The sequence below is a fragment of the Otolemur garnettii genome, unplaced genomic scaffold, assembly GCF_000181295.1.
Source record: "Otolemur garnettii isolate 467f Iridium unplaced genomic scaffold, OtoGar3 scaffold00134, whole genome shotgun sequence".
NCBI classification, from domain to species: domain Eukaryota; kingdom Metazoa; phylum Chordata; class Mammalia; order Primates; family Galagidae; genus Otolemur; species Otolemur garnettii.
This window is the reverse complement of record NW_003852529.1, coordinates 5,307,445-5,334,442: the sequence shown is the minus strand read 5'-3', so window position 1 is coordinate 5,334,442 and position 26,998 is coordinate 5,307,445. Positions and strand designations below refer to the sequence as shown.

The window sequence follows — 26,998 nt, the reverse complement described above, 5'->3', positions numbered from 1 at the left end:
TGGACAAATGGCTGGCTGGCTGGCTGAACAAATAATAGTAGAGCTGACATCATATAGTCTATAGTTTTATTCCTATTAGGACATGCTCCAGTTGCACAACCGTGATTCTTGACTGCTGCATCTAAAGATTTGTTCTTGCTACTTCCCACCCATCAGTATTTCAGACAGATGACTATTCTCTACTGATGGGGAACTTCCGCCATTCCAAGATAGCCCTTTCCTCTGTGGGAACATTCTTCCTTCTTTTGAACCAAAATATACCTTGGCCACATTTCATCCCCGGCTTTCTGTGGCTGAGACTCTAAAACTAAGAACTGGAGGCAAGGAGGAGATGGGCAGGTTGAGATGCTTCCCCTGGGTGGCCTTACTCGCCTGGGTGCTCTGTTAGATGTTGGCCTAACCTGGGGCCCAGCCCTTCTCCCATCTCCCTTCCCCTTATTCTCCCAGAAGCCTGAGGTCTCTGTCACTCAGGGGGTGCTGGGGACAGGTGGTAGCACAGCAGTCTATTGTACATGCCATGTCCTGCAGCTCCTTCTGGATTGTACTGAAGAGGGAGATGGTGTGGACTCTCCCTCCAGGACTGGCTCTGGGACTGAGCCTGGGTGTCAGACTTTCTGACCTCACAGTCCCCTGGCTAGCCCACCACCTGAGTCACTGTGGACACAAGCTGTGGATGCAAGCTGTGGACTCATGTGGGGTTTTCTTTCTGTTGTTGTCACCTCCCATACACACTGCTCTCACATAGGGGTTCACAGCCTCACCCTCAGACCACTCAGCATTTTCCAGTAGTCCCCTGGCCCTGAGTGCCTGTCCCAGCCTGAGCTCACACTAGCTGGGAGGCGAGAGGGGACGAGACAGCAGGGAGGGCACTCTGCACACACAGAGATGATGGCTCCAAGGTGGTACTAAGGTGGCCAGCCATTGTCAAACTGGGCTCTGGCTCTGGCTATGCCAGGCCCTGGATCTGTGACCTTGGATACCAGTGCTGTTGGCTGGTTTCCCCATCTGGAATATAGATTCGGATTTGCCTGCCCCTTAGAACGGTTGTCAGTGTTGGTGAGCTGGGCAAGTTGGCAGGTGTGAGCCTGCCTCATGGTGCTGACCTGCGGGAAGGCGAATGTGTCCTTCCCTTGCCAGCCACTAGCCTCCGGTGTTCCAGTGAGTCATGGCGAATGAGCCCAACCAGAGCAACAGTGGGCTGGGCTGCCTCTGCCTGGGCCCAGGCCAGAGGTGGGCAGGTCCTGTTGGTGAGGGTACCAGGCCCACCTTGTGCCCATTGGCCACCTCTTGGGACCATGGTTTCCTGGCACCAAGTGGAGATGCCATGTTAATGGAATCCCTGCCACCCTGGGTATTGCTGCAGCCTGGTGGGGGGTGTTAGGGAGGGCAGCAGCCTCCCCACTTGGGGACCAGAGAGGATTCCTGGGGTGCCCCAGCCTTCCCCTTGAGGTGATAACAAGAGAAGAAGACTAGGAATAAACAAGGGGAAATGGAGAACAAGGAGGGAGTGGAGAGAAGGGTAGGGAGGAGGGGGAGGAGGAAGGAGGAGGGAGGGGAGGAGGAGGGAGTGGGGGAGGGAAGGAGGGAGGGAGACAGAGATAGGGACACAGACAGTACAGGGAATGCAGAGAGGAGAGGGGTTGAGTTCAGGGGAAGGAGGGGAGAGGGCAGAGTAGCTAGCAGTGGGTTGGGACCTGGGATGGGGGCGCAGGGGAGGGAAAGCTGGACCAAAAAGACTAAAGCCAGAGGGCGGGAGGGGCTGGCGCCAGGGGAGAGGGCACAAGGCATAGGCTGGGCAACAGCAGTGAGGAGCCCAGGCCTCGCTGGGGGTATGCAGCTGCCCAGGTGGCGCAAGGAAGCAGGCAGGGAAAGGAAGGGCAGGGAGGGAGGGAGGAAGAGAGGCAGCCCCTCTGCCCATCAGTGGGCGGCAGAGGGGCGGCTGAGCCCCCAGCCTGCTGGGCTGGGAGGGTTTTCTCTCTGACATTTTTACTAGTCTCAGAAGGAGGAGGTGGAGGGGGGCGGGGAAGGGGCTGGGGGGAACAAAAGGGAAGCAGCTGCTGAGTCCTGAAGGAGCAAGGGCAGCAGGGGCCCAGGGAGTCAGCCAGACCCGCAGAGGCAGGGGACACTGGGACAGGCTGCCCACAGGGAGCCACCCCAGAGACCCCTGCCCCCAGGACCAGAGGGGCCGAGACTGGCAGGCAGAAGGTTGCAGGGACAGATGGGCGACCAGGCAGAGAGAGAGGACTGGGCAGGGGGTGTCAGAGCCAGAGGGAGGCCGGACAGCCAAGCACAGAGGTGGAGAGGCAGGCGTGGGCAGGAGCGCCTGGGCAGGAGGGCCCCGGGCAGGGCAGGAGAACCTAGGGCCATGGGGACAGAAGTGGCCACAGGGGAGGGCAGCAGTGTGGAGACTTTGGAGAAGCTGCTGCCGCATCCCCAGGGCTGGGGTCAGGGCAGGTCAGCGACCACAGGCGGACGCGGCAGCATGAGCGGCTCCGTGCCCCTGAGGAAGAATTCTAGCAAACAGGGCCTGGAGACCCTCCTGAGGTAGGTCCCTCCCACCCAGGCTGGGGCATGGAGTGTGGGGCAGGATGTCCATGCCGGTGCCTCCAGGTGCGATGGCACCTGGTCTGCCCACACCGGGCCGTGGGACTTCTGGTGCCTTGCCCAGCCCGGTGGGTTCTGCTGCCCCAGCAGTGGGCAAGACCAGTGTGCCAGTCCGGCATGTGAAAGCGCGGATCTAGCTTGAAGCTATCTCCTCCCCTGGGCCTGGCAGCCACCAGTGCATCCTCCCCCTGCCCTCCCACCTGCGTCTAGGTGTGGGCTGTGGGTCAGGCGGAGATGAGAGCTTGTTTTCAGGTGGCTTCTGAGGCCTTCCTTGGGGACTTGCTGACCCCTGGGAAACAGCCTGTCACTCCTTGCTTTACAGGTGATGAAACTGGGTATTCACAAGCTGTGGCCCCGGCACACAGAGCCAGGCAGAGTTCTGGGGAGAGTGCCCGGGGCTCAGGCCAGCATGGCACCTTCTCAGCCTCCGTTTGTACCTCTGTAAGGTAGTGGTGTGGAGCCCTGGGGTCCTGATGAGAGGAGAGTGCAGAGGGCCTGCGTGCAGCACAGAGCCACCACTCCACACTGTCAGCCGCTGGCCGCCTCCCTCTGAGCCGCCTGCAATGTCCTTCCTTCTCCTCAATGCTTCTAGGCTTTTAGGGCCCAGCTAAAATGGCACCTCCTCTATGCAGCCTGTCTTGGCTTCTCCCAGCTGGGAGGGCTGTCCTCCCAACTCCCTTCCATGGCATGGAGCACTCTGCCAGATCCTGCACTCCTGAAAGGCAGGCCTGGCACTGCCCAGCATGCCCCATGCGCCCACGGCCTGGCACTCAGTGGTGAGACTCGGCAGGAGGAGAGGCAGGGACATGTGCAGGACTGGGTTTAGCAGTGTCTGAGGAGCTGATGGTAGCCCTGGGCCTTGCCTTCTCCTGTGTGCTGGGTCCCTGGACACACAGAGAGATGGTCTTATGGGTCCTCACCATGTTGTGGCCCCCACCCAGACCCCTGGGAGACACACCTCCCTGGCTTTACACTCATCCCGTCCAGCTTGGCACCAGCCTGCCCAGGTGCTGCCGGCCAGGGCCCTCCTCTGCAGAGGCCATGTTCCTAGGCCAGACTTCCCTTCCTGGCCCAGCTGGAACGTGTCTTGCCTTCCATTCCCTGCTGGTCAGTAGGGATCTATGGCCTGGGATGGAGTACCCAGAGTCCATGCCCCAGGCTTACCAGCACTGCTTAAAAGGAGAAACTGAAGCATAGGAGGAGGGAGCCCAACACCCTGCGGAGTAACAGAAAGAGCTCCTGGCCTGGCTATGTCTGTGTATACCCCCTTATCACAGGAAGGCCTGGCCACAGTTCCCATCCAGCTGTGGCTTTGGCTTTGTGACCTGGGTGAGCAAAGGGTACTCAGAGGGCACTGGCAGGTCCCAGAAGCAGGGCTGTGAGCAGGCCAGCCTTGGTGCCTCCTGGACCTGTGCAGGTGGCAGGTGGGAGAGGCCTGAAGCCAGGGCCAGGGTGACTAGTCAGTGGGGTGAGGGCACCAGGAACAGGCCCATCCCTCCGAACCCATGGGAACTCTCCTTGTGGGGGCAAGGCAGGGACAGGCCCTTGCAAAGAATAATGGACATGTTTGTCCAGCCATAGTGAGCAGATCCGTGGAGAGGCTCACAGACATGCATGTACCTGTACACTCACACACATGCCCATACGTGTGTCACCACCTGGGACAGTGAAACCCCTGCCGTGTCATTGTCGGTGGTGTCTCTGCAAACCCAGCAGTTTTGCTTCCCCAGCTTCTGTCCTCACCAGCAGACAGCTCCCTCCCTTGGCCTTTGCTGGATGCGAAAACCAGGATCAGAGAGGTGAAGTGGCGTCCCAAGGGTACCCAATACCGCACAGTGAGCCTGGGCATGGGGACTGGGGGCTACCACAGGCAGGGTGCTCTCTTTGTGATGAGCTCTGCAGGGCCATGCTAGTGTGCAACCCAGGGTATCAATGGACCCCAGTTTAAGCTCATTAGAAGTGCTTGCTGCTGTGGCCATGTGAAAATATGCCCTCCTTGTCCCTCTGGTACTTTTGGCTGAATCTGGATGTTAGTCAGGGGCTCAGCCATGCAAGTACCCTTCCCTCAGGCCCAGGGCTTCAGCCTGGCAGGGTCAGACCCAGGACTAACACCCCCCATTCCTCTGTACCAAGCTCTACTCCTCCCGTGCCCACATACCTACCCCTGGGTGATGCCAGGCCAGTGTTAGAATGGTCAGGGGACCTGCAGAGGACGGTGGCCAGCTCTCTTCCAGAGGTCACCTCAGCCACCTGCTTACTGGGAGTGCCTGGTAGGCTGGCATATAGTGAAGGGGCTGGCAGAGGGTCGTCTTGGCAGATGTTCTTATCAGGCATGAGGAGCCCCCAATTCCTCTGGCTGGCGGGGGCCGTTCTCAGGCACCCAACTGCCCACAGACAAGATGGCCCTGCAGAGCCCAGAGCCTGGCCCTTCCTGGATGGAGCAGGCGCTTACCCTGAGTGGTCTGGCCCAGGAGACCTCTGGGGACCCCCATGTGGCCAGTAGGACAGGGGACAGGGACAGCAGCCTGCTGGGCTGGCCCTGAGGGAGGTTGGGGGAAGCCAGGCTTCTAAACCACAGTGTCCAAAGGGGTGTGGCTGCCTCGGGCCCATCCAAGACCCAATCCTGAGGGTGGGGCAGCCCCCACCCTGGCAGGGCCCAGAGTCTGGTGGGCGGTGCCGCTCCAAGCCCGGGTGGTCTGTTGGCCAGAGCCCGTCCTGCCCCGGAAGCCCAGCCGAGCCAGCAGCTGGGGTACAGGGTCCAAGTGGCCCAGCCCCCTGGGCAGGGTGTCAGGACTGGAGCCCAGAGGACGGAGGTTCAGGCTCCAGTCCCAGCCGGCAAATCAGCTGGGCAGAGCCTCAAGTGAGCAGCAGCCAGGGTGCCCGGGCACCTGGAGACCTGCCTGCCAGTGCCCTGCCAGGGCCTGGGGGCACCTGGAAGCTCCTATGTCTCTCGGGATGGCCAGAGGAAGCACAGCCCCCAGGGACACTGCGCCAGGCCCAGAGCGGCTCAGCAGAGGTGGGTGGCCAGGGACTGACCACAGCAGTCTCCAATCAGCCCCACTGCAGGCTAAGTTTGGGGGTGAGGAGCACTTGGGTGATCGCTGGCAGGGTGGGGGCAGTCAGGGGGTAGGGTGGACAGCTCCAGCCCCAGTCCTGGGCTCTAAGTGGGATCAGACCCCGGCCTACTGCCTGATGGGGCCAGGAGTACAACTCCCCAGGAGGGTGAGGTGGCTGTGAGGGTCTGTTGCTTCTCTTAGTGGGCAGAGCTGGTCCTGAGGCCGACATGTAGCGCCGTGTGTGAAAGCGAAATTGGGGCTGGGCCCAGTGGGGGACACTGATGCTGGGTTTGCTGGAGGCCCGGCCTGTGGGGCAGCAGGTCTGCCTTTGAGGAGGAAGGCAAGCGGGGTTATGCCAGGTAGAGGGCACGCCAACGATGATGGAAAGAGAGCAGAGAGGAAGGAGGCATGGGGGCTTGGCTGCTTCGGTCCACAGTCTCAGGTGTGGCCAGATGGGTCCCTCCCATGTGGCAGGCCTTGTGCTGCACAGGACTGTCCAGAGGTGGGGGGAGGGAAAGGGGGCTGAGCAGAGATGGGCAGCTGGGGAAAGGGGTAACAGAGGGTAAGAGAGGCGAGGAGGGGGCTGCTGCCTGATAAGAGGGTGGGATTCTGAGTATGAAGGCAGCCCCTTCGGACCCCATTCTCAACTGTCCTGGGGGCAAAGGCTTCTAACCTCTGCCGCTTGAGTCCCCATGGCTGAGTGCAGGGCTCGCGGCAGAACCCTGGCTGTGCCACTTGGAGGGACCTGAGTCCTGACTGCTTGTCTGCCAGGGGATGGCAGAACAGTGCCACGGACCAGTGTGCAGACCGAGGCGCAGCTGTGTGGTGCTCACTTCACCCCTATAAGTGTGGCTGCTGCAGCTGAACTGCTCGGGCAGGTCTACTTGGCTTCAGCTGTGGTGACATTTAGAGTGCCTGGAGGTCTCCCAAGGTCCCCTGAGTTGTGCAGACTCAGGGAGGCTCTGGGGGGCAGCGCCAGAGACCTCATGTGGAGATGAAGGCAGGAATGGCTAGGTGATGTCCCCACTCTGTTCCACCCTACAGCCCTGCACTCCAGGACCCATCTCTCCACGAGGGCACTGGGCATCTCTGAGAGCTTCTGAGGAGAGGCCAGCGGCCATACAGGGCACCCACCACTCTAAAGGGTGGAAACAGTGTGGAGGCTTCAGGCTGAGGGGCCAGGTCTGCTAAGAGCTGGAGGCAAGAGCATTCATTGCAGCATGTTTGGGGTGCCAGAAGCACCCCAGGGTATGGGGCTAGAGCGGGATACAAGGTCATGTGCCAGTCTGGCTTGGCCACCCTCACACGGCCCAGCTGCAGCTCCTGCCCAGGTGGGCAGCTGAGTCTGAACAGTGAGTGTGCCCTCTGGCAGTGTCTGTGGGCAGAGCTGAGGGCTAGGCCCTCAGGATGTGAAGGACATCTGGGTACAGCCAGGCAGGAAGGAAGAGGAGCTAGATGGCAGAGCCTCGAGCTGCTGCCAGTGACCAGTCGCGTGTCCTGGGACGTGCCAAAATCTTGCCTTGTGAGCACAGTGAGAGCATTGCCAGGGCAGTTCCAGCCAGCACAGGAGCAACAGTGCTCCTGGAGGGCTGTCCGGCACCAAGAGAGGTGCAGCCAGGGTTGTGGGAGTGGCTTCTAGGCATCAGGACCCCCAGGAGTGTGGGTGCCAAGTGGTGTGTGTGCAAGTGCTCAGGCTGGGCAGAGGCTCTCCCATAGTGAGGGATGCTGACCGTGGCAAGTGTGTGTGAGTGAAGGATGCTGTCCTTGGTGTATGGGTGTGTGTGGTGGAGAGGTCTCCCTGGCCACCTTGTGCTTGGCCCAAGCCCTAGCAGAGTGTGATCAGTGACATGGAGGACAGAGAGAGCCACGACGGTGATGTGCAGAGTGGTCAGAGTGCCAGAGAGGCCATGGAGAGGCCAGAGTGGTCCTGCAGGACCCAACGGGCAGGGGAGCAGACAGGAGGGGGAGGCCCTGATCTCTGACCCCAGAGATCAGGCCCCAGCAGGCAGATGGGGACAGAGAAGTAGAAGAGCCACTACTCCATGGTGAGGGCACTGCTGGCCAAGGCTGACCACGGAGCACATCACTAGAGGTAGGGCACTCAGCCTGACGGAGGTGGTGGGCTGGTCAATGGGGCATCAGGCTCAACTCTGGTCCTTGCTCTGAGGACAGAGTTGGAAGGTCCCTAGCTCAGTATCTAGAGCCCACGGGAAGCCTGGGCAGAGGTGACTCAGGGAGGCTGAGGCTCAGGATCCTGTAGAGCATAGGCCATGGGGTCTCCAGGGCACAGCCACCTTGAGGTCCAGGGTGTCTACTTGGGGCTGGGTGGCATGGTGGGCAGGCCTGGTTGGATCCACCCTTCTTGGCACTTGGCCTGGTCACCACATCTGTCTGGGTGAGGTGGTGCGAGAGGTCCAGGGCACGCCGCAGCACCAGGCATGTTGTGGGGGCACCAGGGTCTCAGCTCTCGGGGGACTGTGCTCCTCTTGAGGGAGAGCCTGGAACTGGGGCTGTGCTGGGCCAGAGACTAGCCCCAATTAGGTGAGTTGGAGCAGGTTGGAAAGGTTTGGTGGAGCAGAATGCAGGGGCAGTCCAGAGGGGGGCAGTCCAGATCCCTCCCTATACACTCTCCCAGAGCCTGATGGTGAATAGCATGGGTCCATCCAGAGGAGGCTGTGGGGGCTCTGCCCGCTGGGCCTGCCCTTTACACCCGCCTTGGCAGTGTCCTCTAGGTGCCCTCATGGCCTGCTGCCTGCACTCTGTGCTGTCCTCTGAGGGGATTCCCACCAGCCCTTCCCCAGAGAAAGCTCAGAATATTGGCCTCCTTGGGGTCCTTGATTCCTGCCAGGGTGGTCCTTGTTTCTTGGCAACCTCTAAGATTCACCTGGGCAGTGGCCATTTTAGGGGTCCCTAGTATCTGGTAAAATAAAGTGCTGGCAAAGGAAAAAGTAAGGACAGAGGAGAGAGGAGAGGGAGGAGGGAGGAAAAGGAGAAGAGAGATGAGGGAGAGGAGGAGGGAAAAAAAGGGGGGAGGAGGAAGGGGGACTGGAGCCAGGTTGTGGCCATGAGATTGTGCCTCAGGCCATCCCTGGTGGGCTGAGGAGGCAGCTGGACCCCACCTGGCTGGCACAGAGGTGGTGGGGCAGGTGTGGAAATCAGGTTGTCATGGAGGGCGGCAGGGAGCCCAGCCAGAGGTGGGAGGCTGCAATTCTGATGAGGAGGCTTTGCTCCCCTGACGCCCATTCCCAGTGGTAAGGCTGCAGGACCAGCTTCAACCTCCTGGGCCTCCACCCTTGGCTGTAGACTGGGTGAGGAGCAGGGGCGGTGGCATGGCCATCGGGGCCTGTGCTTGGAGGGAAGTTAATGGCTGAAGGCTGGAAGCAGGTAGGGACCGGGCACCAGGAGGTAGAGTGGGAGGGAGACGGGCCTTGGCAAAGGGGCCCTGCCTCTGTGGGGTTCTTGGCCACTGAGCTCCACAGGGGGGGATGGCAGGACATAGGATTCTGGGTGGAAGCACTGGGGAACCCCCAATAAGAGGCCCCTGTGCCATGCCCCTGAGGGGAGACAAGCAGCCTTGGGAGGAGAAGCCTTGTCTACATGAGAGGTGGAGGATGCCTGGTCGGCACTGTGCCTGGGATGATCCTGGTGCCGCTGTCTGGCCTTTTTACCTCAGAGGGCTCAGAGACATTCAGTGTCCTGCCTGGGGGCCCAGCACTACCTCTGTATGAAGGGGCTTGGATCCCATAGCCCCTCCCTGGGGACCATCCCTAGGACCTCCTGGCTGCGGGCCCTGGGTGGCCATGTGGCTCCTGGCACATAGGCACATTGCAGGGCTGAGCCCTGCTGGCTTTGGGCTCCTCGGGGCTTTGGCTGTGTCCTCCTGTGTGGCGCCCAGCCCTGGGCAGGCTGCTTTGCCACTGTAGCCGTGGGCCCCCTCCACCTCCAGACTGCGAGGCCAGCTCCATCTGTACCCTTTGCACCTTCGTCTTCTCCACGGGTATGAGGAATGGCAGCTCTGCAGGTAGATAACCCAGACTGGTGCGCCCTCCTCCAGGGAGGCTCCCAGATGTGATGTTCCCCACCAGATGCCAAGAAGGACATATAGGTGTTGGCTCTGCCCCTGATGTGGCTCGACCTCCTTCTGGACACAGTGAAGTCTTTAGGGACTGTCTCTAAGCAGTTTCAGCCTTGGGGAGCAGATGCCCACTTAGAAAGGGCTTCAGCTCTCACCCTGCTGGGGCTGGGCCAGAGTTTCCATCACTGGGAAGGGAGGACAGCCACACCCCTTCCACGGCCCAGCCTTCCTTCTTGGGGTGGGCTCCCCAGCTCATGGTCCCCAGGGCCTCCTTGCTTTCTCCTTCTACTTGGTCCCTCCCTTCCCTTGGGGTTCAGGTCCACTTGTCATGGGCCTTGCTGTCCCTGTCTTGGCTGGGCCTCATCCTGGGTGACCCCAAGGGTGGCTGGGGTCTCTCCACTGTGGCTCCTGGCTCTGGGTCCCTCTGCAGTTCTCCCTCCCTGCTCAAAGGCATCTGTGGCTCCTGGGGCCCCAAGTCTCCACTGTACACACTTGCGATCTTCCCAAGACTGCCCAAGCATGGGGCATCTGGCCTAGAATGACAGTGAAGAAGTTGCAAAAGCTGCCCCTGCCCCTGTGCATAGCATGGAGCTGCCTGCATGCAAAAGCCTGGCTCATCTGTGGACAGGTGCTACACTCTGGCCTGGCCTCTCCCTGAGACTCATACGTGGTCTACGGTAAAACTGGGATCAGGCCTCAGAAGGCCCCTGAGGGGAGCCACAGTAAGCCTGGGGAGAACAGAGGGGCCTCACACTGGGGTGGGGGTTTGGCCTTAGCTCCTCCCTGCTATGGCCACTCCTGCTTCTGGGCACCTCTGATCCTCTTAGGCCGCTGCCTTGGGGCCGGAAGAGTCACCCCAGGGCCCAACTCCACTGTCCCTGGTGGCTGGGCCCCTCCTCAGCAGCAATCCCCTCTGGAGTCCCACTGCCCTGCACGCTCACACTTAGTCAGCTCTGTGCCCCCAGACCAAGTCTCATCAGGGCCGTCCATCTCATGCAGGAGGGTCACCCAGGCAAGTCCTAAGTTGCCTGGCCTCCCCTTCAGCACACCTGGCTTGTTGTTCCCTCCTGAACCCCCTGTGTCTGCACCCCCTCCATGTCCAATGTCATTTGGGCCCAGGTAGCGCTGTCCCCGCCATCTCTGACACCCTGCAGTTTTTCCCCCACCCCAGTCAGCTCCAACAGAGCCAGGGCTCCCACTCTTGGAGGGGACCACCCCATGAGCCTTAGGGACCCCTTCCTTGGGCTCCAGCCACACTGTGCCTATGCCTCCAAGTTTCTGGCTCTTGATCCTTGCCCCAAGTGCAGGATCACCTCCCCACCAATAGCTCATGGCTGACTTTCCCGGGCAGTGGGGCCAGAGTCTTGCTCAGTGGGGTGTCTGCCTTGCCCACTGGCCTGTGATTACTGGAAAGAGGTCACCTTCCATCTCCCTGCCCCACAGGGTGAGACATACCTGGAAAGGTGCTGGGTGGGAGACCCAGCTGCTGGGGATGCTGGGCCAGTGCCAGGTGTGAGGGGGCAGGTTCCGGTACCCCATCCACCCACTGCCCACCTGCTGGCTTGGGGCAGTCCCTGTGCTCCTGTCCCCAGCTGCCTCTTCAGGGATAAGTGACAGCCAAGCAGCACCACTCCCTTGGACCCCTCCCTGGATGACCCTGCCCCTGGGCAGGACCCTGTGTTACATAGCCAAGGGGGCATTTGCTGGTGGCTGGCACATGTGGTGCCCCTGGGTTGGAGGAGGCAGTTCTGCCCAGCTGCTGCTGCCCTCTCCCTGGGCGAACCCTGGACAGACCCATGCCTCCACCTCCAGGGGCCTTCTTCGTGAATGTTGCTTGTGGGTGTGGGCACCTCTGGTAGCCAAGCCAAGATGGCCCCTCTGGGGGCTTGTTCCCCTCCACATTATGTCCCTTCACTCAAGGGTCCTGTGGCCACTTGAGGGGCAAATGTATGGACTGCAGGGTAGCTGGGACCAGGGACGTTGGTGGTTGCAGAGAGTGCTCTGGCCTCTGCTCCTGGAGGAGTGACTAGCCCAGCTCCTCAGGCGTCCCGGCTAGCTCAAACTCTGTGGTGTTCAGTGGATGCATGGTTGGGAAGGGTCCCTGTGGTCTATAGAGGGAGGTTGCCCCATGATACCCTGCCTTTGGCCCTAGACCCACTGCTGAGCCTTTGGAGTCTCCTTGAAACTAGGGGAACAAACCCTCTGTAGCCTGCCTTTGGGCTGGGGACACCAGGTAGGGTCGCCGCACAAACTGCCTGCAGGGGGCAGAGTCAGGACGGGGACGGAGGCCTGACTCCCCTTCTGGAACTGTCCTGGAGGCAGGAGCGGCATGGGCAGCTGGGAAGGCTTGGTCCAGTATGGGTGCCAACAGGCCCTTGGTGGGGATAGGGGGCAGGGCTGGGGGGCTGTGGAGGAAGGAGGGGACTAGTGTCCTGAGCCAGGGAGCATTAAACAGTGGATGTAGCTGGCAGGGGCAGCCCTGATCTCAGGGAGCCCCACTCAGAATGGGAGGCTGTCCAGGGTCTCCATTGGGGGTCTCTGTGGGAGGATCTGTACTCTCTGAGCACCTGGGTGGGGACCAGGCCCTGCGGTAGAGCCTGGGGCTGTGTGTGGGGGGAACAGAGAGCCCCTGCCCAAGCCCTTGGGCTGAGCCCTGGGCCCCTTAGAGCCAGAACAGACACAGGAAATGGCCTAATTGCATTTGCACAGGAACACCAAATCCCTCGCAGCTGCACAGGCCCGGGCGGGGTCGCCAGCGCCAGAGCCCTGACAGCTCCATCAGAGCGTGCCAAGGGTCTGGGCCTCCGGCCGGGGGCGCCTTTCCCAGGCCAAAGGCCCCCACCTCAGCCCGGCAGGGCGGCCCCCTTTCAGTTCCCAGAACAGAGCCCAGCTGTAGACGGGGCATCCAAAGGGCCGCATTACTCACATCCTGGGCTGCTCCAAGGGGACACTGTGTGCTGCCCCCCGTTCCTACCGACCCCAGAACACAGGCCAAGCCTCAGGTTGGGCAGAAGGTGGGAGAACAGTGAATGCCTGTGGCCCGTGGGGCACCCCAGGGGTTCTTGGAGCAGGACAGGACCTTCCATTTAGTGTCACTGTTCCCAAATCTAAGTTTGCATACGTATGTCTGTGGTTCACACCTGAGAACATGTGTGCTCCTTGTGTGTGGAGTGCTGGTGTGTGCGCCTGCGTGGGCCTGCGTGTGGGTCAAGTGTGTATGTGTGGGGCCGGAGTGCACAGGTACCTACCATCTGCGGGGGCTTGTGTGTCAGGCAAGGCCATGCATGGGCCCATGTAGGGCTGTGGGGGCGGGGGAGACTTGCACAACCGAGTGTCCTTGTGCCTTCAAAGACCCTCTAGGACTTGGTGGAAGAGTCTGGAAAGAGCTCCCCTGTGACAAAGCCTGAGGAGGACCTGGTTTCTATCTCAGCCTGCTGTACATACACACGGTTCACATGCAGCCACATACACACGCAGCCATGGACGGGAAAACAGGGAGCCACAAGGCCAGCCTCACCCTCAATGCACGCCTCCCAAGTTGCCCAGGAGTGGGCTAGGGGGCACCCTTTCTCCACCTGCCCCAACCTGCAGGCCCATTTGCAGGGCTCTGCACCCAGCCTCTGCCTGCCCAGCGTGGCTCCACCGACAGCCTGCTGAGGCAGGAAGCCGCGCTTCATCTGCCTGCTGATGGGAGCCAGGTGTGGGGAATTAAGTGGCTTCCTTGGGCTGGGAGTTGAAGGCACTTCTGAGGACAAGGCGGCGGACAGGCTGGGGGTGCGGAGGTGGGGTTTGCGTGGCTGGGGTCCCACGAGGCTGCGGTGGGGGAGCAGGCCTTGAACCCGGGCCTGTGGAAGGGCCTGGCTTTTGTCTGAGAGGCTTAGGAGAGACCTGGGGGAGATTAGATCATGTGCTGGCCGTGCGCTGCCTGGTGGGGGACTGGGGCCCAGCAGGGAGTGGACTGTGGGGTCATGAGGCGGACACCGGCTGGGAAGAGTTGACACCATGGCTGGGAGACCCCAGCCCTGTACCTACCATTGGCCTGGGCCCCCTCCCTGGCCTGGGGTAAAGCACAGAGACCCTGCACCCCTCTTGGGCTGTAGGCCACTCCTCTGTCTATCTCCTGGCCCTGTAGTGAAGGTGTCAAGGTACTCTGAGGGCAGAAGCCTTCCCTTACCTCAGTTTCCCTGTCTTTGGAACCCTAGCTGCAAACCCACAGGGTTTTTCCTCTGAGCAGGGCAAGTGGTAGGCGGGGGAGCCCGATATAGCTACTGCGGTGAGCCCCTCTTTCCCAGCCTTGGCCCTGCACAGGGCCACCTTCTCCCAGCACACCATGCTCTGGCTAGCTGGGGGTCACCTAGTCATACTTCTGGCCGAGGCTGTATGGAGCAGTGCGGGGGGTGGGGGAGGCAGTCCCTGTCTGTACCCACAGCATCCCCTGGCTAGAGCTGAGGCCATAGCAGCTAGAGGGAGGTTAGTGGAAGGGACAGAGGGTCATGAGTCCCATCTTTGGGTTTCTATAGGCCTGTGGGAAGTTGGAGGGGCCTCCACCCCGTGTGGTGTCCAGATGCTTCCAGCGCTCTGGGCCCTCCACCTGGGCCAGAGGGCTCTGGTGGGACTGCTTGGCCAGCCTCTATTTTAAAGATGGGTGAACTGAGGCCTGGAGTGGGGTTGTGTGGTCTCAGCAAGGCCTGCTTGGACAGGAGTAGGGGGCAGAGTGGCACCCTGTCTCAGCAGCAGTGTGACTGTCCCTCTGTGTCCCCCTGTGTCCCCCACCCCAGGCTTACCACCCAGTGGAGTGTGGAGGACGTGGAGGACGCCACACATGAGCAGTGTCGGCATGAACATGATAGGCAGCTACAAGCCCAGGACGAAGATGGAAGTGGCCAGTCCCTGGAGCAGACAGAGCAGGAGACACTGTGAGCACCCAGGGAAGAAGGGGATACTGGTGGTCAGGCCCTGAGCAGGGGTCTCAGTGCCGAAAGGGGACAAGTAGGTTGGTCTGCCCAACAGGGGCATGGTGGTCAACAGCCTGAGTGACCCTTCCTAGCCAGCCCACTGGGGCTCTGCCTCAAGTTCTTGGTTCCCTGCACGTCCCAGCCCTTGCTTGGACCGACTCTGACCCCAGCTGCACAGCCCTGGCCCCCAGGTCCCCCACCCCAGCTCCCTGCTGCCGGTGACTCACAGAGGCCACGTCCAACTTGGCGGCCACAGCCCAGCTCGCTTCCTCCCTGGGCCCAGGAGGCCTCGCGGCTGGGCTGGGCTGTTTTCCCAATGACGCCCCTTCCTCCTGGCCCTGTTTTGTTCCATTTTCTCCGAGTCAGCAGCTTTGGGTGGAGTGAGGTGCTGCAGCGGTCACGGCCCCTCAGCCAGGTCCTCAGTCACCCTGGGCCTGAGAGCCCTGACTAGCCCCCAGACCCTGCTCCTGCTCTTTGATTAGGTTACCCTGCAATGCAGGAAAGTCTGTGAGGATGGGGCCGGGCAGGAGCCTGGGCCCAGAGCTAGTGGGGGAATCTCAGACTGATGTGGGAGGCACAGCTCTGTCTTTGGGGAGTCCCAGACTGAAGGTGGCCCTGCCAGTCAGGAGTCCCAGGCTGGTGTGGGGGGCACAACTCTGCCTTCAGGGAGTCCCAGGCTGGTGGGGGAAGTCCCAGGCTGGTGGGGGAGGCACAGCCCTGACCTTGGGGAGTCCCAGGCTGAAGTGGCTCTGCGAATCAGGAGTCCCAGACTGATGGGGGAAGCACAACCCTGCCTTCAAGGAGTCCAAGGCTGATGGGGAGGCACAGCACTGCTTTGGGGACTTCTCTGCCTAAAGGGGAGACAACCTACCCTAGAGGAGCCACCTCTATGGCAGTCAGCATCTCCCACACTTAGGGCCCAGGTCTGAGGGATGGTGGGCTGGGTATGGGCAGGCTAAGGAGTGCAGAGGCAGGGTCAGCTTGATTCCCCATCTGCTCTTCAGCCTTAGCCTGGAGCCCTCAGAGGCCCGTGAACTTGAGGAGGATGAAGGATTTGGGGACTGGTCCCAGAAGTCAGAGCAGCGGCTGCACTGGGGGACGGAGGGGATCCTGAGCAATGGAGAGCCCCCTCGCTGTGCGATTCCTGAGAGCAAGCCGGAGGGGCACAGGCAAGTGAGGGGCTGTTATGCACACCCAGGATCCTCCCAATCCCCCAGGCCATACCTTAGTGATAAACTGTGCTCCCCTTCCCACCCAGCTCCCCAAGTGCCCCACAGCTGGGAGGGGAAAGGAGGGAGGAAGAGCAGGAGACAGCATGGAGCTAGTGGGGGGCTGTGGGGGACGGTGAGGAAACTTCATCCCCGGGCTCCCCAGGGCCCCTGGGCCCCATCCAGCCCAGCTGCGGCCGGCCGGGGTGTTGCCACGTCAGCACACAGCTGCAGCCCACTTACGTAATGGAGGCCCCGCGCCCCACCGCCCCTTCCTCCCTGGGGGCTGGCCGATCTCCATTCCCACGGAGGGGAGCAGGTATTTCCAGATGTGCACGCCTGAGAGCCAGCCAGATGTGTGGATGTGTGTGCCTGAACTGAGGCGGGTGGGGGCCCAAAGCAGCCCTGAGGCCAGGGGACAGGAGCTGCTCCCATACCCTCCCCCTGCAGGGTCTCAGCTGCTCTCAGAGACCTGCGGCCCCACCCTATCAGGCTTAGGCCATGCTTAGGAGCCCTAAGCTTGGGGGTTCAGGACCCTCCGCTACCTTGAGTGGCACCAGAGCCTGTTGTGGGCTATCTGATGGGGGTCATTCCCTGTTCCCCACAGACCCCTGCTGGCCCTGAGCTCCAGCCAGGATGTCTTCTATTGCAGGATTCCCCCTCTCCATCCAACAGCTGGGTCCTATACCCTGAGAGACAACTGCCCAACTAAGGCCCTGCCTGCTGCCCATCACTCCTCTCCCTAGACCTCAGTTTCCCCATCTGCCCTTGGAAGGGCACTCTGCACTTTTGAGATGGTGCAGTTGCAGTCTGTCTGCTTCAGAAGCGCGGCGGCAGATTCCCAACAGCAGGGGGCACTTTGGCTCTTCTGGAGAAACCTGGCCGGGCAGCCTCCCCCACCCCCGCACCTGCCTGGCCTCACAGGCTGAGAGCTCCTGAATGGACCCTCTGTGTGGCTGCTGGCTCGGACCCCAGCCCACCTTGGGCGGGTGGGTCTGGTCTTGGCTGGCACGTACACCAAGGAGCCTGAAATCATGGAAAATGCGAGAATTTCCCATCTTCTTCTCCAGGTTCAGTCCCGCTCAAATGCAGAGCCACGCCCGGCCGCCAGCTGGCAGGTCCAGCGTCCCCCGTGGCAGCCCCTCTGCTCAGGGGCCTGGGCCTGCCCTGGCCTCAGCCCAGCTTACCTGGCCCCTGGCACCCATGGACCTATCCTCCCCTAACCCACTTGCCCTCATGCATAGCAGGGCGGGAGCAGGAGGCTGGGCAACTGGGCCTCAGGGTGGTCCCACCAGACTCACAGGATGGTCCCAGGCAAGCAAGCCACCAGGCTGGGCCTATCCAGAAAGCCTGAGTTCTGGGTTCAGCCACAGCCTGGGTGATCCTCTGTCAGGAGAGGTCTGCCTAGCAGGGACTGGACAGTTTGCCAAGGGGCCTCAGGCCTCATCTCAGAGGCCCTGGGGATTACTTTCCACAAGAGGCCTGGGTCTCAGGTTGCTCAGCACTCAAGTAGAATGATGGCCTCTGTTTCATAGCTGGGGAATTGGGACTGGGCTGGAGCCACGCAATCAAGTGGCCCTGGGTCAGCTTTGCCCCCTTCCCACCCATAGGCCCTGCCAGAATGCCTATGGGGATGAGGAAGGTAATGGACCATCCCTGGACGAAGCTCCCCTGGAGGAGGCATGTCTGAGCCAGGAGGGGACTGGCCCACGAGAGACCTGCCAGGATACACCGGGGATGGTGAGGACACCATGGAGGAGGTGACACTCCCCTCAGGGTTCCCAGGCACACCCAGCACTGTGGCCTTATGGGTCTGGCCTGGGGAGATCCTTTGGGCAAGTTCTTCCTATGTACAGGGAGACAGAGCCCTAGACTCAGCAGTCCTGGCTGAGAGATCCAGAGATAGAGCCCATTGTTTCTTAGGGACAGAAGGGGCTGGAGGCCCAGGGAGCAACAATGTTTGTCCCTGGTGCTGGGAGGGGCAGGAGGGTACAAGCAGGGGCTCCCCTGGGTCATCTGGCTTCTCTTTTCCTAGCACCAGAAATATCAGCAGCCCAGGACACCCAGCCCCTTGAGCATGGAGGAGACCCACGAACAGGGCTCACCTCCCCTGAGCCCTACCACCAAGGTGGGTCAGGCTCCAAGGCCTGTCCTCTTTGTCCCTCTCTCAGACTTACGACCCATAGCACAGCCTTACACGTCCAGGAAGACGGGTGGAGTCCAGCCAGGGTGGGTGCTGGCAAGTCCTGGGCACAGAGGGGCTGGGAGGGGTAGGTAGGAGGAGCTGGGGCCTCTGCTGCCCACAGCCCACACGTCTGTCCCTCACAGCTCATCGACAGGACCGAGTCCTTGAGCCGCTCCATAGAGAAGAGGTGTGTGTCCAGCTGCCACCACACTCAGCTTCCTCTAGAGGGGGCTGGAGATGGGGCTTGGGGCGTGGGGCTGGGTAGGGCAGGTGTGTGGGGCAGGGAGCCTGACCTATACCCACCCTCCAGCAACAGTGTGAAGAAGTCCCAGCCTGCCCTGCCCATTGCCAAGATTGATGAGCGGCTGGAGCAGTACACACAGGCTGTGGAGGTAGGAGAGGCTGCCCCTGCTGTGGTCCCTCCTCCACCCATGCACCGTTCACCACCCAGCCAATGGTCTTGCATCTAGCCAGTGCCCCTCAGTATCTTACCTTCCCCCAAATTCTGTCCCCTCCAACCAGCACCCCCCATTCAAACCAGGCTCTCTCATTCAGTCAGTGCCTCTAGCCTTCCTGAGCTCCCCCTGGTAGATACTTCTCCTCCTGGCTAGTGCTCCTCTATTCTCCCACTACCCTTCTCTCTACCCAACACCCTTCTGTTACCAACCAATACAACTGCATCCAGCCAGTACACCTGCATTTGGCCAGTACACTCACATCTGACCATTACCTGACCAGTATACCCTCATCCAGCCAGTATACCCACATATGGCCAGTACTCCATCCAGTCACTGCCTCTGTATGCTGCCCCTGGCCCTCCAGTCCCACCTCCTGACCTGCAGGCTGGCAGGTACACAGCTGCCTGGGGACCACCAGCCTCTGTGCTCTTTAGAATAAGAGGGTGTCCCATGCATAGTGGGTGGAGGAAAGTGCATCTATCAAGAGACCCTCACCCCAGCCTGTACTGGGAAATCACACCCAAGGAAGACCCAAAGAGAGGAGGGGCTTCTGGTGGGGGCATCCACTATGATGGTGCTGGGACTTTCCTCCTCTGCAGACTGCTGGCCGGACCCCCAAGCTAGTCCGCCAGACCTCCATAGAGCTTCCTAGCATGGCAGTGGCCAGTACCAAGAATCGGTGGGAGACAGGAGAGGTGCAGGCTCAGTCTGTGGCCAAGACCCCTTTCTGCAAGGTAAGGACCCCTTCCAGGCAAGGCTGTGCTGGGCTGAGTTCCCTTGGTGAAGTGAGTGCAGGGCAGTCCAGAGTGAAATGCACACGGACAGGACAATGGGCACCTGGTGGGGCAAGGCTGGCTGGCTGAGCGAAGGAGGTGTTCCTTCCTCTCCTTGCACTGCCTCTTCTGCTGGGATCAGCATGCAGAGATGAGGTGCACGGGCCCTGGCCAGGCCAGGTGAGATCCTTCAGGGGTCTAAGCCTGGGGGTTGTCCTTCTTCTGCCCACAGGATATTGTAGCTGGAGACATGAGCAAGAAAAGCCTCTGGGAGCAAAAAGGAGGCTCCAAAACCTCGTCAACGGTTAAGGTAGAGTCTGAGTGTGGTTGGTGTGAGGAGGGCATGTGTAATAGGGGGTGAAGAGGACCTGTCTGTTGGACATCAGGGAGGGCTTTCTGGAGGAAGTGCCATATCCCTTCTGCCACTATCACCTTAATTCTCCATGTCCTTTCCCAGCAGAGCACCCCGTCTGGGAAGAGGTACAAGTTTGTGGCCACTGGACATGGGAAGTATGAGAAGGTGCTAGTGGATGGGGGCTCAGTGCCCTAAGTCCCCCATCTTGGTAAGTCTAGGGAAACCACCAGAGGAGGACGCTGCGTGCAGCACACCATGCTGTGTGCACGGACGCACCGTTCTGGGAAGGTGGAGGTGTGCACAGGGCCATCTTGTCCCTGTAGCAGGCTGCCGGAGTGGACCTTGAGGTGGCCAAAACCTAGAGTTGGCTTAGTCTCCCAACCCCATGCAGATGAGGCCACCCTCATCTTCTACCAGATGTAAATTCCCTGTCAGCTTCACCAGAATCAGTCTGGCTCAGCTTCTGCCCCACCAGGGCAGTGTGAGTCTCCCTCCAGGACTCCTACCAAGTCCCACCTGGGTGCATTAGGGAAGCAAGGGCAGCAGGCACTGTGGGGGTGGTGTTGAAGGAAGTGGTTAGATGCAGCCCCCTGGGCTCCTCACCCATCAGTGGGATGAGGGTCTGTAAAGGGGCCAGGACCTGGGTCTCACCTCCTCTTGTGGCCAAGGGCTGCTTGGGCTTTCTGCCACCCTCCCTACGCCTTGGAGAAGACGGAGAGGTGACATCCCTGCCATGGTTAAACACACGTTTATTAGTGGCCTGGCCCCAGGCTCCATGTACAGCACCCATTAACTACTGTGGGGGGCAGGGGTGTCAGTCAGCCCTACCAACTGCTTCTTTTCCTTTCTGAACCCTGAATGCTGAATCCTGAATAGCTGTGGTTGGAGGCCTTCCCTGGACCTGTGTCCTGTCCCCATGGCTGACTGCAGTCTGGGGGCTATTTAAGTGCCCCTACTCAGGCTTGGCTGGGCTGTTCTCCCAGCCCAGGGTTGAACACGTCTTGCTTACTGGTGTCTAAGCCTGGGCAGTGGCTGGACCTAGCTAAGCCTGGCTAAGGCCCTAGCCCTTTTTCCCATCAGTGAGCCTCTTAGGCCCTGTCCCCAGCCTGGGTGGGAGCAACAGAGGTGAGCAGTGAGAAGGGCCTAGCCTCCTGCCTGCCACAGAGCACCCACACCTGTGCCAATTGCCCCAGGCCTAGGGCCTTCCCCTGCCGCCCTGGCCTGGGGTCTGGCCCCATGCTTGGGAAGCACAGGGGCCAAACTGCTGACACAGCTTGCAGTGTCCGTGGGCAGCATGAGTACTCCCACTTCTCACAGAAGCAGAATTCTGGCCCCAGATCCTCAAAAGCAGATGGGGCAGGGCCTGGCCCAGAGTTCTGGGGATCCCACCTTCTCATCACAGACTTGTGAACCCTCCATCTTACCAAATTTCTCTCCACAAGCTCCACCTTAAACCACAATACAGACCTCTCCACATGACTGGCCCCCCAAGAGCTTCCTGCAGGCCCACCACTCCAGCCTGTCCTTCCTGCTCCATCCATTGGACCTTCCTTTCCTGACCTTGCTCCGCACCCCAGCTTGCCCTTCCCGGCCTGCCCTGTACCTCATGGCTCCATCTGCTCCCCTCCCCAGCTAAACCCTCAGTCCCCCTCCAGTCCACCCCATGGTCCTGGGCCTGGGGCTACTCTAGCCCTTTCATTGGAGCCTCCAGCCGGCTGCTGTCCGGTTGAAGTTCTTGGGTCGGGGGCTCAGCTCCAGGAGGGTGTGGGACGTGGTGGGGGGCCGGGCCGCCTCCTGCAGCTTCCGGGCGTTGAAGCGCGGCTGGCAGAGAAATGGCAGGCGGCTGAGGCCTGGCAGGCTCCGCTCCCGGTTTCTGGGGCCTGCTGGGAGGCCGTGAGACTCAACCACTGACATGCGGTACAGTACCGCATCCCACATCCTGGAGGCCCGGGATGCGGGGGGCCGCGGGGCGGCAGGGGTGAGTGCCTCCCACTTTGCGGGCTCTGGGCTCTGCCTGGGCCCTGAACAGGGGTGCTCTTCTGCCTCCTCCATCAGCTGCTTCTTGAGGCGCGTCCAGCCACTGAGCCGGGGCTTGGGTGCGACTGTGGGGATGGGGACCAGGTGGGGACCTGTCGGTAGGGTAGGGGATGAGGCCCTTGGGGGGCTGGACACCTGCTCTACTTCAGCGGCAGAAACAGCTGTGGGGGGCTTTTCCACATACTCAGCCTCGGGAGCCACAGAGGCCAGGCTATGGGGCGAGGGTCCCTGAGAGCGGCGGGTAGGAGCCACGGGAACTACCACTCTGGTGCTAACCTCTCTGGGAGCTGAGCCCTGGAAGCTGGGTGGTGGCCTTGATGCTGGGGGCTCCTCAGGGTGGGGACTGGCAGCCTGGGCCCCAGCAGGCAGAGGACGGATGTGAGCCACTGGGGCCAGGGGCTGGGCCCTGGCAGGGCACAGGGCTGCGTCTCGGTACCAGCTGCTGAGCCCCCCTTCTGGAGCCATCCTGGGGGGCTCAGAGGTCTCAGTATGTGGGGATGGTGCCACATGGACGTGCATGTGAGTGATATGGGTGCTTTCCATGCCGGAGACTGAGACAGGGACAAAGCCACTGGGAGGCTGGGAAGGTTTTGGGGCTGTGAGTTGGGGCTCTGTGGCCTTGAAGTGAGTGGCCAGAATCCCGCGCTGGGTGAGGCCAAGGGAGAAGGTGGACTTCTGCAGGGGGGATGCCACGTGGTGGATGACAGGGGTATGTGGAGAGTAAGGTAGGGTAGCCACTGCATAGGGGATGTCTGCAGGGCATGGGGCTGTGATGTCCTGGTCATGGCTGGCCTCACTCACAGGGGACAGGGAGGTGCGGAAGGCCCCAAGTGGGGCGGGAGGCCCAGTTCCCTTTGCCTTCTTCCAGGCTGCCTTCCTCAGAAGTTTCTGCAGACGTAGGTTGTCTTTCCCAGGCTTGGGTAGCAGGGGTGGTGGGGGCCCAGGTGGTCCCTGGAGTCTTGGGCCATCTGCCATGGAGGACATCGATACAGCTGAGATGAGCATCCCTGTGCCCTAGGGACAGAGGCAGGGCGATCAGGCCAACCCACTCCTCCCTGTGAATAGGGCTTGTCGTCTCTCCAGTATGAGGAGGACCTAGGTCTGGGATGCGGGGGCCTGATCACAGAGCTCTGCTTTCTGACTGTGGAGCCTGCCCATGAGTTCTGAGCTAGGGTGTGTCAGCAAGCCTGTGCGTAGTGTTATACCATCACCTGGGTACAGAAACAAGGCCACAGAGGCCCGAGGTCACTTGGTGGGTGACCAGGGCAGGGACCTGCCTCCAAGGTTGTGTCCCGACACCGCCCTGGCACAGAGCAGTGTGCGGGATGGAGCCAGAGACCCCGAGAGCTCCATGTGGGAGGTGTAAGCCTGGCCGGCTGCTGGCTGCCTCCGGAGCAGGAAGAGTGGTCTGCCCGCAGACACGTGAGGGGCGCCGCGCTGTCGCCGGCCTGACCACAGGCGCGTCCGTCCACTGTGAGCCAGCGGTGAGGGGTGGCGGCCAGCAGGCTCAGGAAGGCTGAGGCTGCATCATCAGAGGTAGATTGGCCGGAAGGTGGGAGCAATTTTTGCTGAGCTATGCTGAATGGGATATTCCCGCAGACCTCCTGGCTAGGGTGGTCCCAGCCAAGCCGCCTGCCCTGGTTTCTGGGCGCCACGTGTTTGCAAGGACATTGACAAATGGCATCTGGGCCGAGCCAGAGGCTGTCTGGTTTTGGGGGAGGAGGCCAGGGGGCTGCCAAGGCAAGAGCGATCTGCCTGGGGAGCGGCCAGCAGGAATCTGACTGGGGCTTGCTCCCAGCTGCTGGCTGCCTCTGCAGGGCAGGGGCTGCAGGAGCAACAGGAACCCCAGATCTAGCTCCAGGGGCTGCCAGGCTGGGACCAGGCAGGCAGCATTGCCTCCACTTGGAGACAGGTCTCGAGCCAGGGCCTCTTGGGTACAAGCACCCACACTGGGAAACAAAGGATGGAGGAGGGAGCCTCCTGTGGTGCTGAGCAAGTGTGGGCAGGGAGGCCACAGGAGTGAGGCCCCTCCTGGACCCCAGCCTCACCCCCCAAACCTCACACTGTGTTTCAGGCTCCCCATCAATATTCCCAGGGGAGATTCCAGCCAGACACCCACCCCCAGCCCTGGCCAAGAAGTTGCTTCCTGTCACCATCCTGGCCCACCCTCACAGCTTTGACACCCCCACCACAGCTCCTGCTTCTGGACCCTCCAGCCTCTCTGCCCTCCCACTCTTTGACCCCAGCTCTGCCTCTGACTTCTTGGGGGAGGAAAGAGACTCCTGATCATTAGCCAAAGTGACTGTCTCCTAGAGAGGCCAAGAACTCTCAGGGAAGGCAGGAGAGCAAGGTGCCACCTGAACTGTGCAGAGGGGGCTGGTCACTCAGCCAGATCCAAGAAGTACCTGCAGGGTGACCTCCAGGCCAAAAGCCAAGACACCTGTGCTGGATGCTCAGGACTCTGTGCCCCTCCTGCCCCTGCTTGCGCCACTGCCCTCCCCATGTCGTGCAATAAAGCTCCTCATGTCCCCATGCGCTGGCTCACCATGCTTACTGAAGGGGGTATGAGGGAGCAGGGCTGGCTGGGAGACACAGCCCCTATACCATGCAGTGTTCTCTGGCCTCTGGGTTCAGGCATTCTGCCCAGCCCTGTGGTCTTCTAAAGTGGTAGGGAGCAGGATATGAGGTCCATGGTGGCCTAAGTTGGTGCCAATACACTAAGTCTGGGTCCAGTCTTCCTTTTTCAGGATGCCTTATGACACTTTTCTCTTGACTGGTTGGATGGTGGATGGATAGATAAATAGATGAATGGGTGGTAGGTGGACGATGGATGGATTGATGGACAGTTGGTGGATGAGTGGATAGATGGATAGATGGATAAGTGGATGGATGGAAGGCCTAATACAAACCTGTGCTGTGTGCGCCTGCTGAGGGCAAAACTCACCTCAGGATCATTGTCCATCCCAGCACCTAAACAGTGCTCAGTGAAGGGTTTGATGAAAGAACAGATGGATGGAGGGAAGGGTGAGTGGAGGATGGGTGGATGATGGATGGATGGATGGATGGGGTGGTGGATGGCAAGATAATGGATGGGTGGTGAATGGATGGTGGATGGATGGATAGGTGGGTGGTGGACAGCTAGATGGTGGATGAGTAGTGGATGGGTGGTGGATAAATGGTGAATGGATGGTGGATGGATGGATGGATGGATGGGTGGGTGGTGGATGGCAAGGTGATGGGTGAGTAGTGGATGGGTGGTGGATGGATGGTGGATGGATGGTGGATGGATGGATGGGTGGATGGATGGGTGGATGGGTGGTGGATGGCTAGATGATGGATGAGTAGTGGATGAATGGATGGTGGATCGATGGATGGATGGATGGATGGATGGATGGGTGGTGGACATCTAGATGGTGGACGAGTAGTGGAGGATGGGTGGTGGGTGGATGGATGGAGGGGTGGGTGATGAACAGCTAGATGGTGGAGTAATGAGTGGGTGAATGGATGGTGGATAGATTGATAGGTAGATGAGTAATGGATGGATGGTGGATGGGTGGTGGATGTATGGTGGATGGATAGATGGATAGACGGATGGTGTGATGGGTGAGTGAATGGATGGTGGATAGATAGATGGGTAGATGAGTAATGGATTGATGGATGGTGGATGGATGAATGGTGTGATGAGTGGGTGAATGGATGGTGGGTAGATTGATGGGTAGATGAGTAATGGATGTATGGTGGATGTATGGTGGATGGATGTATGGACAAATGGATGGTGTGATGGGTGGGTGAATGGATGGTGGATAGATTGATTGGTAGATGGCTCATGGATGAATAGATAGGAGAAAAGTGAATAGATGGATGTTTAGATGAATGATGGTGGAGAGTAGGGAGTGAGGAAGTGAGGAAAGGGAGAGTTAAAGGAGGAAAGAATGTAGTACATGTATATATGAGATGGATGCATAAGAATGACCTGGTAGGTGGGTGAAGGGACCAGTGTGGGCCAGGGGGAATAGAGGGATGTCTTCCCTGGCCCTCTTTCCTCCCCTGGGCCAACACTTGGGCTCATGCTCAGCCTTGCTGCCCTTTGAGGAGCAGGACCCCCACTGACCTCTGATATTCTTGGCCTTGATATTTCCCTGGTTGCTCAGAGCCTCGGTCCTCTGAAGGCTCTGTGGTCACTGTCTGCCTGCCTCGCACACACAGACTCAGAAAGGCTAAGCCTGCACGGAGAGCAGACTCCACAGCCCTGGCCAGCAGTTCCTACCATTGCCAGCCTGGCCCACCCTCATAGCTTTGACACGCTCCTCACCTCCTCTTGCTCCTGGACCCTCTGGCCTCTCTTCCCTTCCACTCTCTGACCCCAGCTCTGCCTCTGACTTTCTGGGGAGGAAAGAGACTCCTGATCACTGGCCAAGGGAGCTTATTCCAGAGAGGCCAAGAACTTCTCATCAGTTTGCCCACAGCCTGGTCCCTGAGAGAGCGTAAGGGTCATGCCCTGCCCAGTTGGAGATCCTCTCCCAGGTGACAGGGGCTGTCTCCCTTCCCACTAGCCTGGATGGGACAATAACCAGGGCCAGCCGGCCAAGCAGGCGGCACAGTGGGTACCCAGCACTGGGCCCAGAGTGGCTGGCACCGAGGGCCAAGAGGCAGCCAGCACTCCCCAACCCCCAGGCCCTTGGCTCAGCCTTGGGGATGAGGACCCAGGGTCTGTCTCTCTGAGAACTGCTCAGCCTCAGCCTTGGTGTTTCTGTTGTGGCCTGTACCCCATGGCCACAAGTGTCCCCACACCCCCATTGCTCTGAGTCTGGAGGTTAGGCCCTGTTAGCTGCAGAGTCAAAGGGGCTGCTGCCCAAGAGGCCCTGGCCAGGAGTGGCAGCCCTGCCCCTCTGCCATCTACCCTGCTTGCCTAGAGCTTGCCTGCCTCCAGCTGATGCTCCCCTGCAGGTCCCCACACAGGGGGCACCCCTTAATATCTGCAGAACGCATAGATGAATCTGCCGTCAGAAGAACCCAAGCATGGGGGGTAGAAGCCGCTTGTGGTTGGAGCCGCTCAGGCCTGAAGTGCTGTGTCAGCTGCTCCTGTCCTGGGCCTGGCAGTGCTGAAGCCCATGGCCAGGCCTACTGGCTACAGGCTGTAACCAGCTCCGGTGCCTGGGTCAGCTCAGGGCATTCTGGAGAGGCTCTAGTGTCCCTTGGGCTCCACCAACCATACACATTGGGTGCTGGGACCCTGATGGAGGGGGCCCTGACCACCCCTGACATCTTGGGGGTCCTTCATGCATGCCACTG

General features: G+C 60.5%; 1 protein-coding gene across 3 annotated transcripts in view; it reads left to right on the top strand.

The window, feature by feature from the left end:
• The window catches only part of LSP1 (lymphocyte-specific protein 1), a 37,298-nt gene extending 13,060 nt beyond the window's left edge, over positions 1-24,238 (top strand). Inside the window, exons 2-11 of one of the 3 annotated variants that reach the window (XM_012810520.2) lie at positions 14,514-14,651; positions 15,695-15,859; positions 17,509-17,638; positions 17,934-18,026; positions 18,227-18,270; positions 18,400-18,475; positions 19,141-19,275; positions 19,547-19,624; positions 19,772-19,877; positions 23,781-24,238. In XM_012810520.2, coding sequence (XP_012665974.1) covers positions 14,514-14,651; positions 15,695-15,859; positions 17,509-17,638; positions 17,934-18,026; positions 18,227-18,270; positions 18,400-18,475; positions 19,141-19,275; positions 19,547-19,624; positions 19,772-19,864 — 952 coding nt within the window. In that variant the 3' untranslated portion in view covers positions 19,865-19,877; positions 23,781-24,238. Of the gene's footprint in view, positions 1-14,513; positions 14,652-15,694; positions 15,860-17,508; positions 17,639-17,933; positions 18,027-18,226; positions 18,271-18,393; positions 18,476-19,140; positions 19,276-19,546; positions 19,625-19,771; positions 19,878-23,780 lie in introns of all 3 variants that reach the window. The other 2 variants (XM_012810519.2, XM_012810518.2) reach the window with 2 other exon arrangements.
• Positions 24,239-26,998: the final 2,760 nt, after the last annotated feature.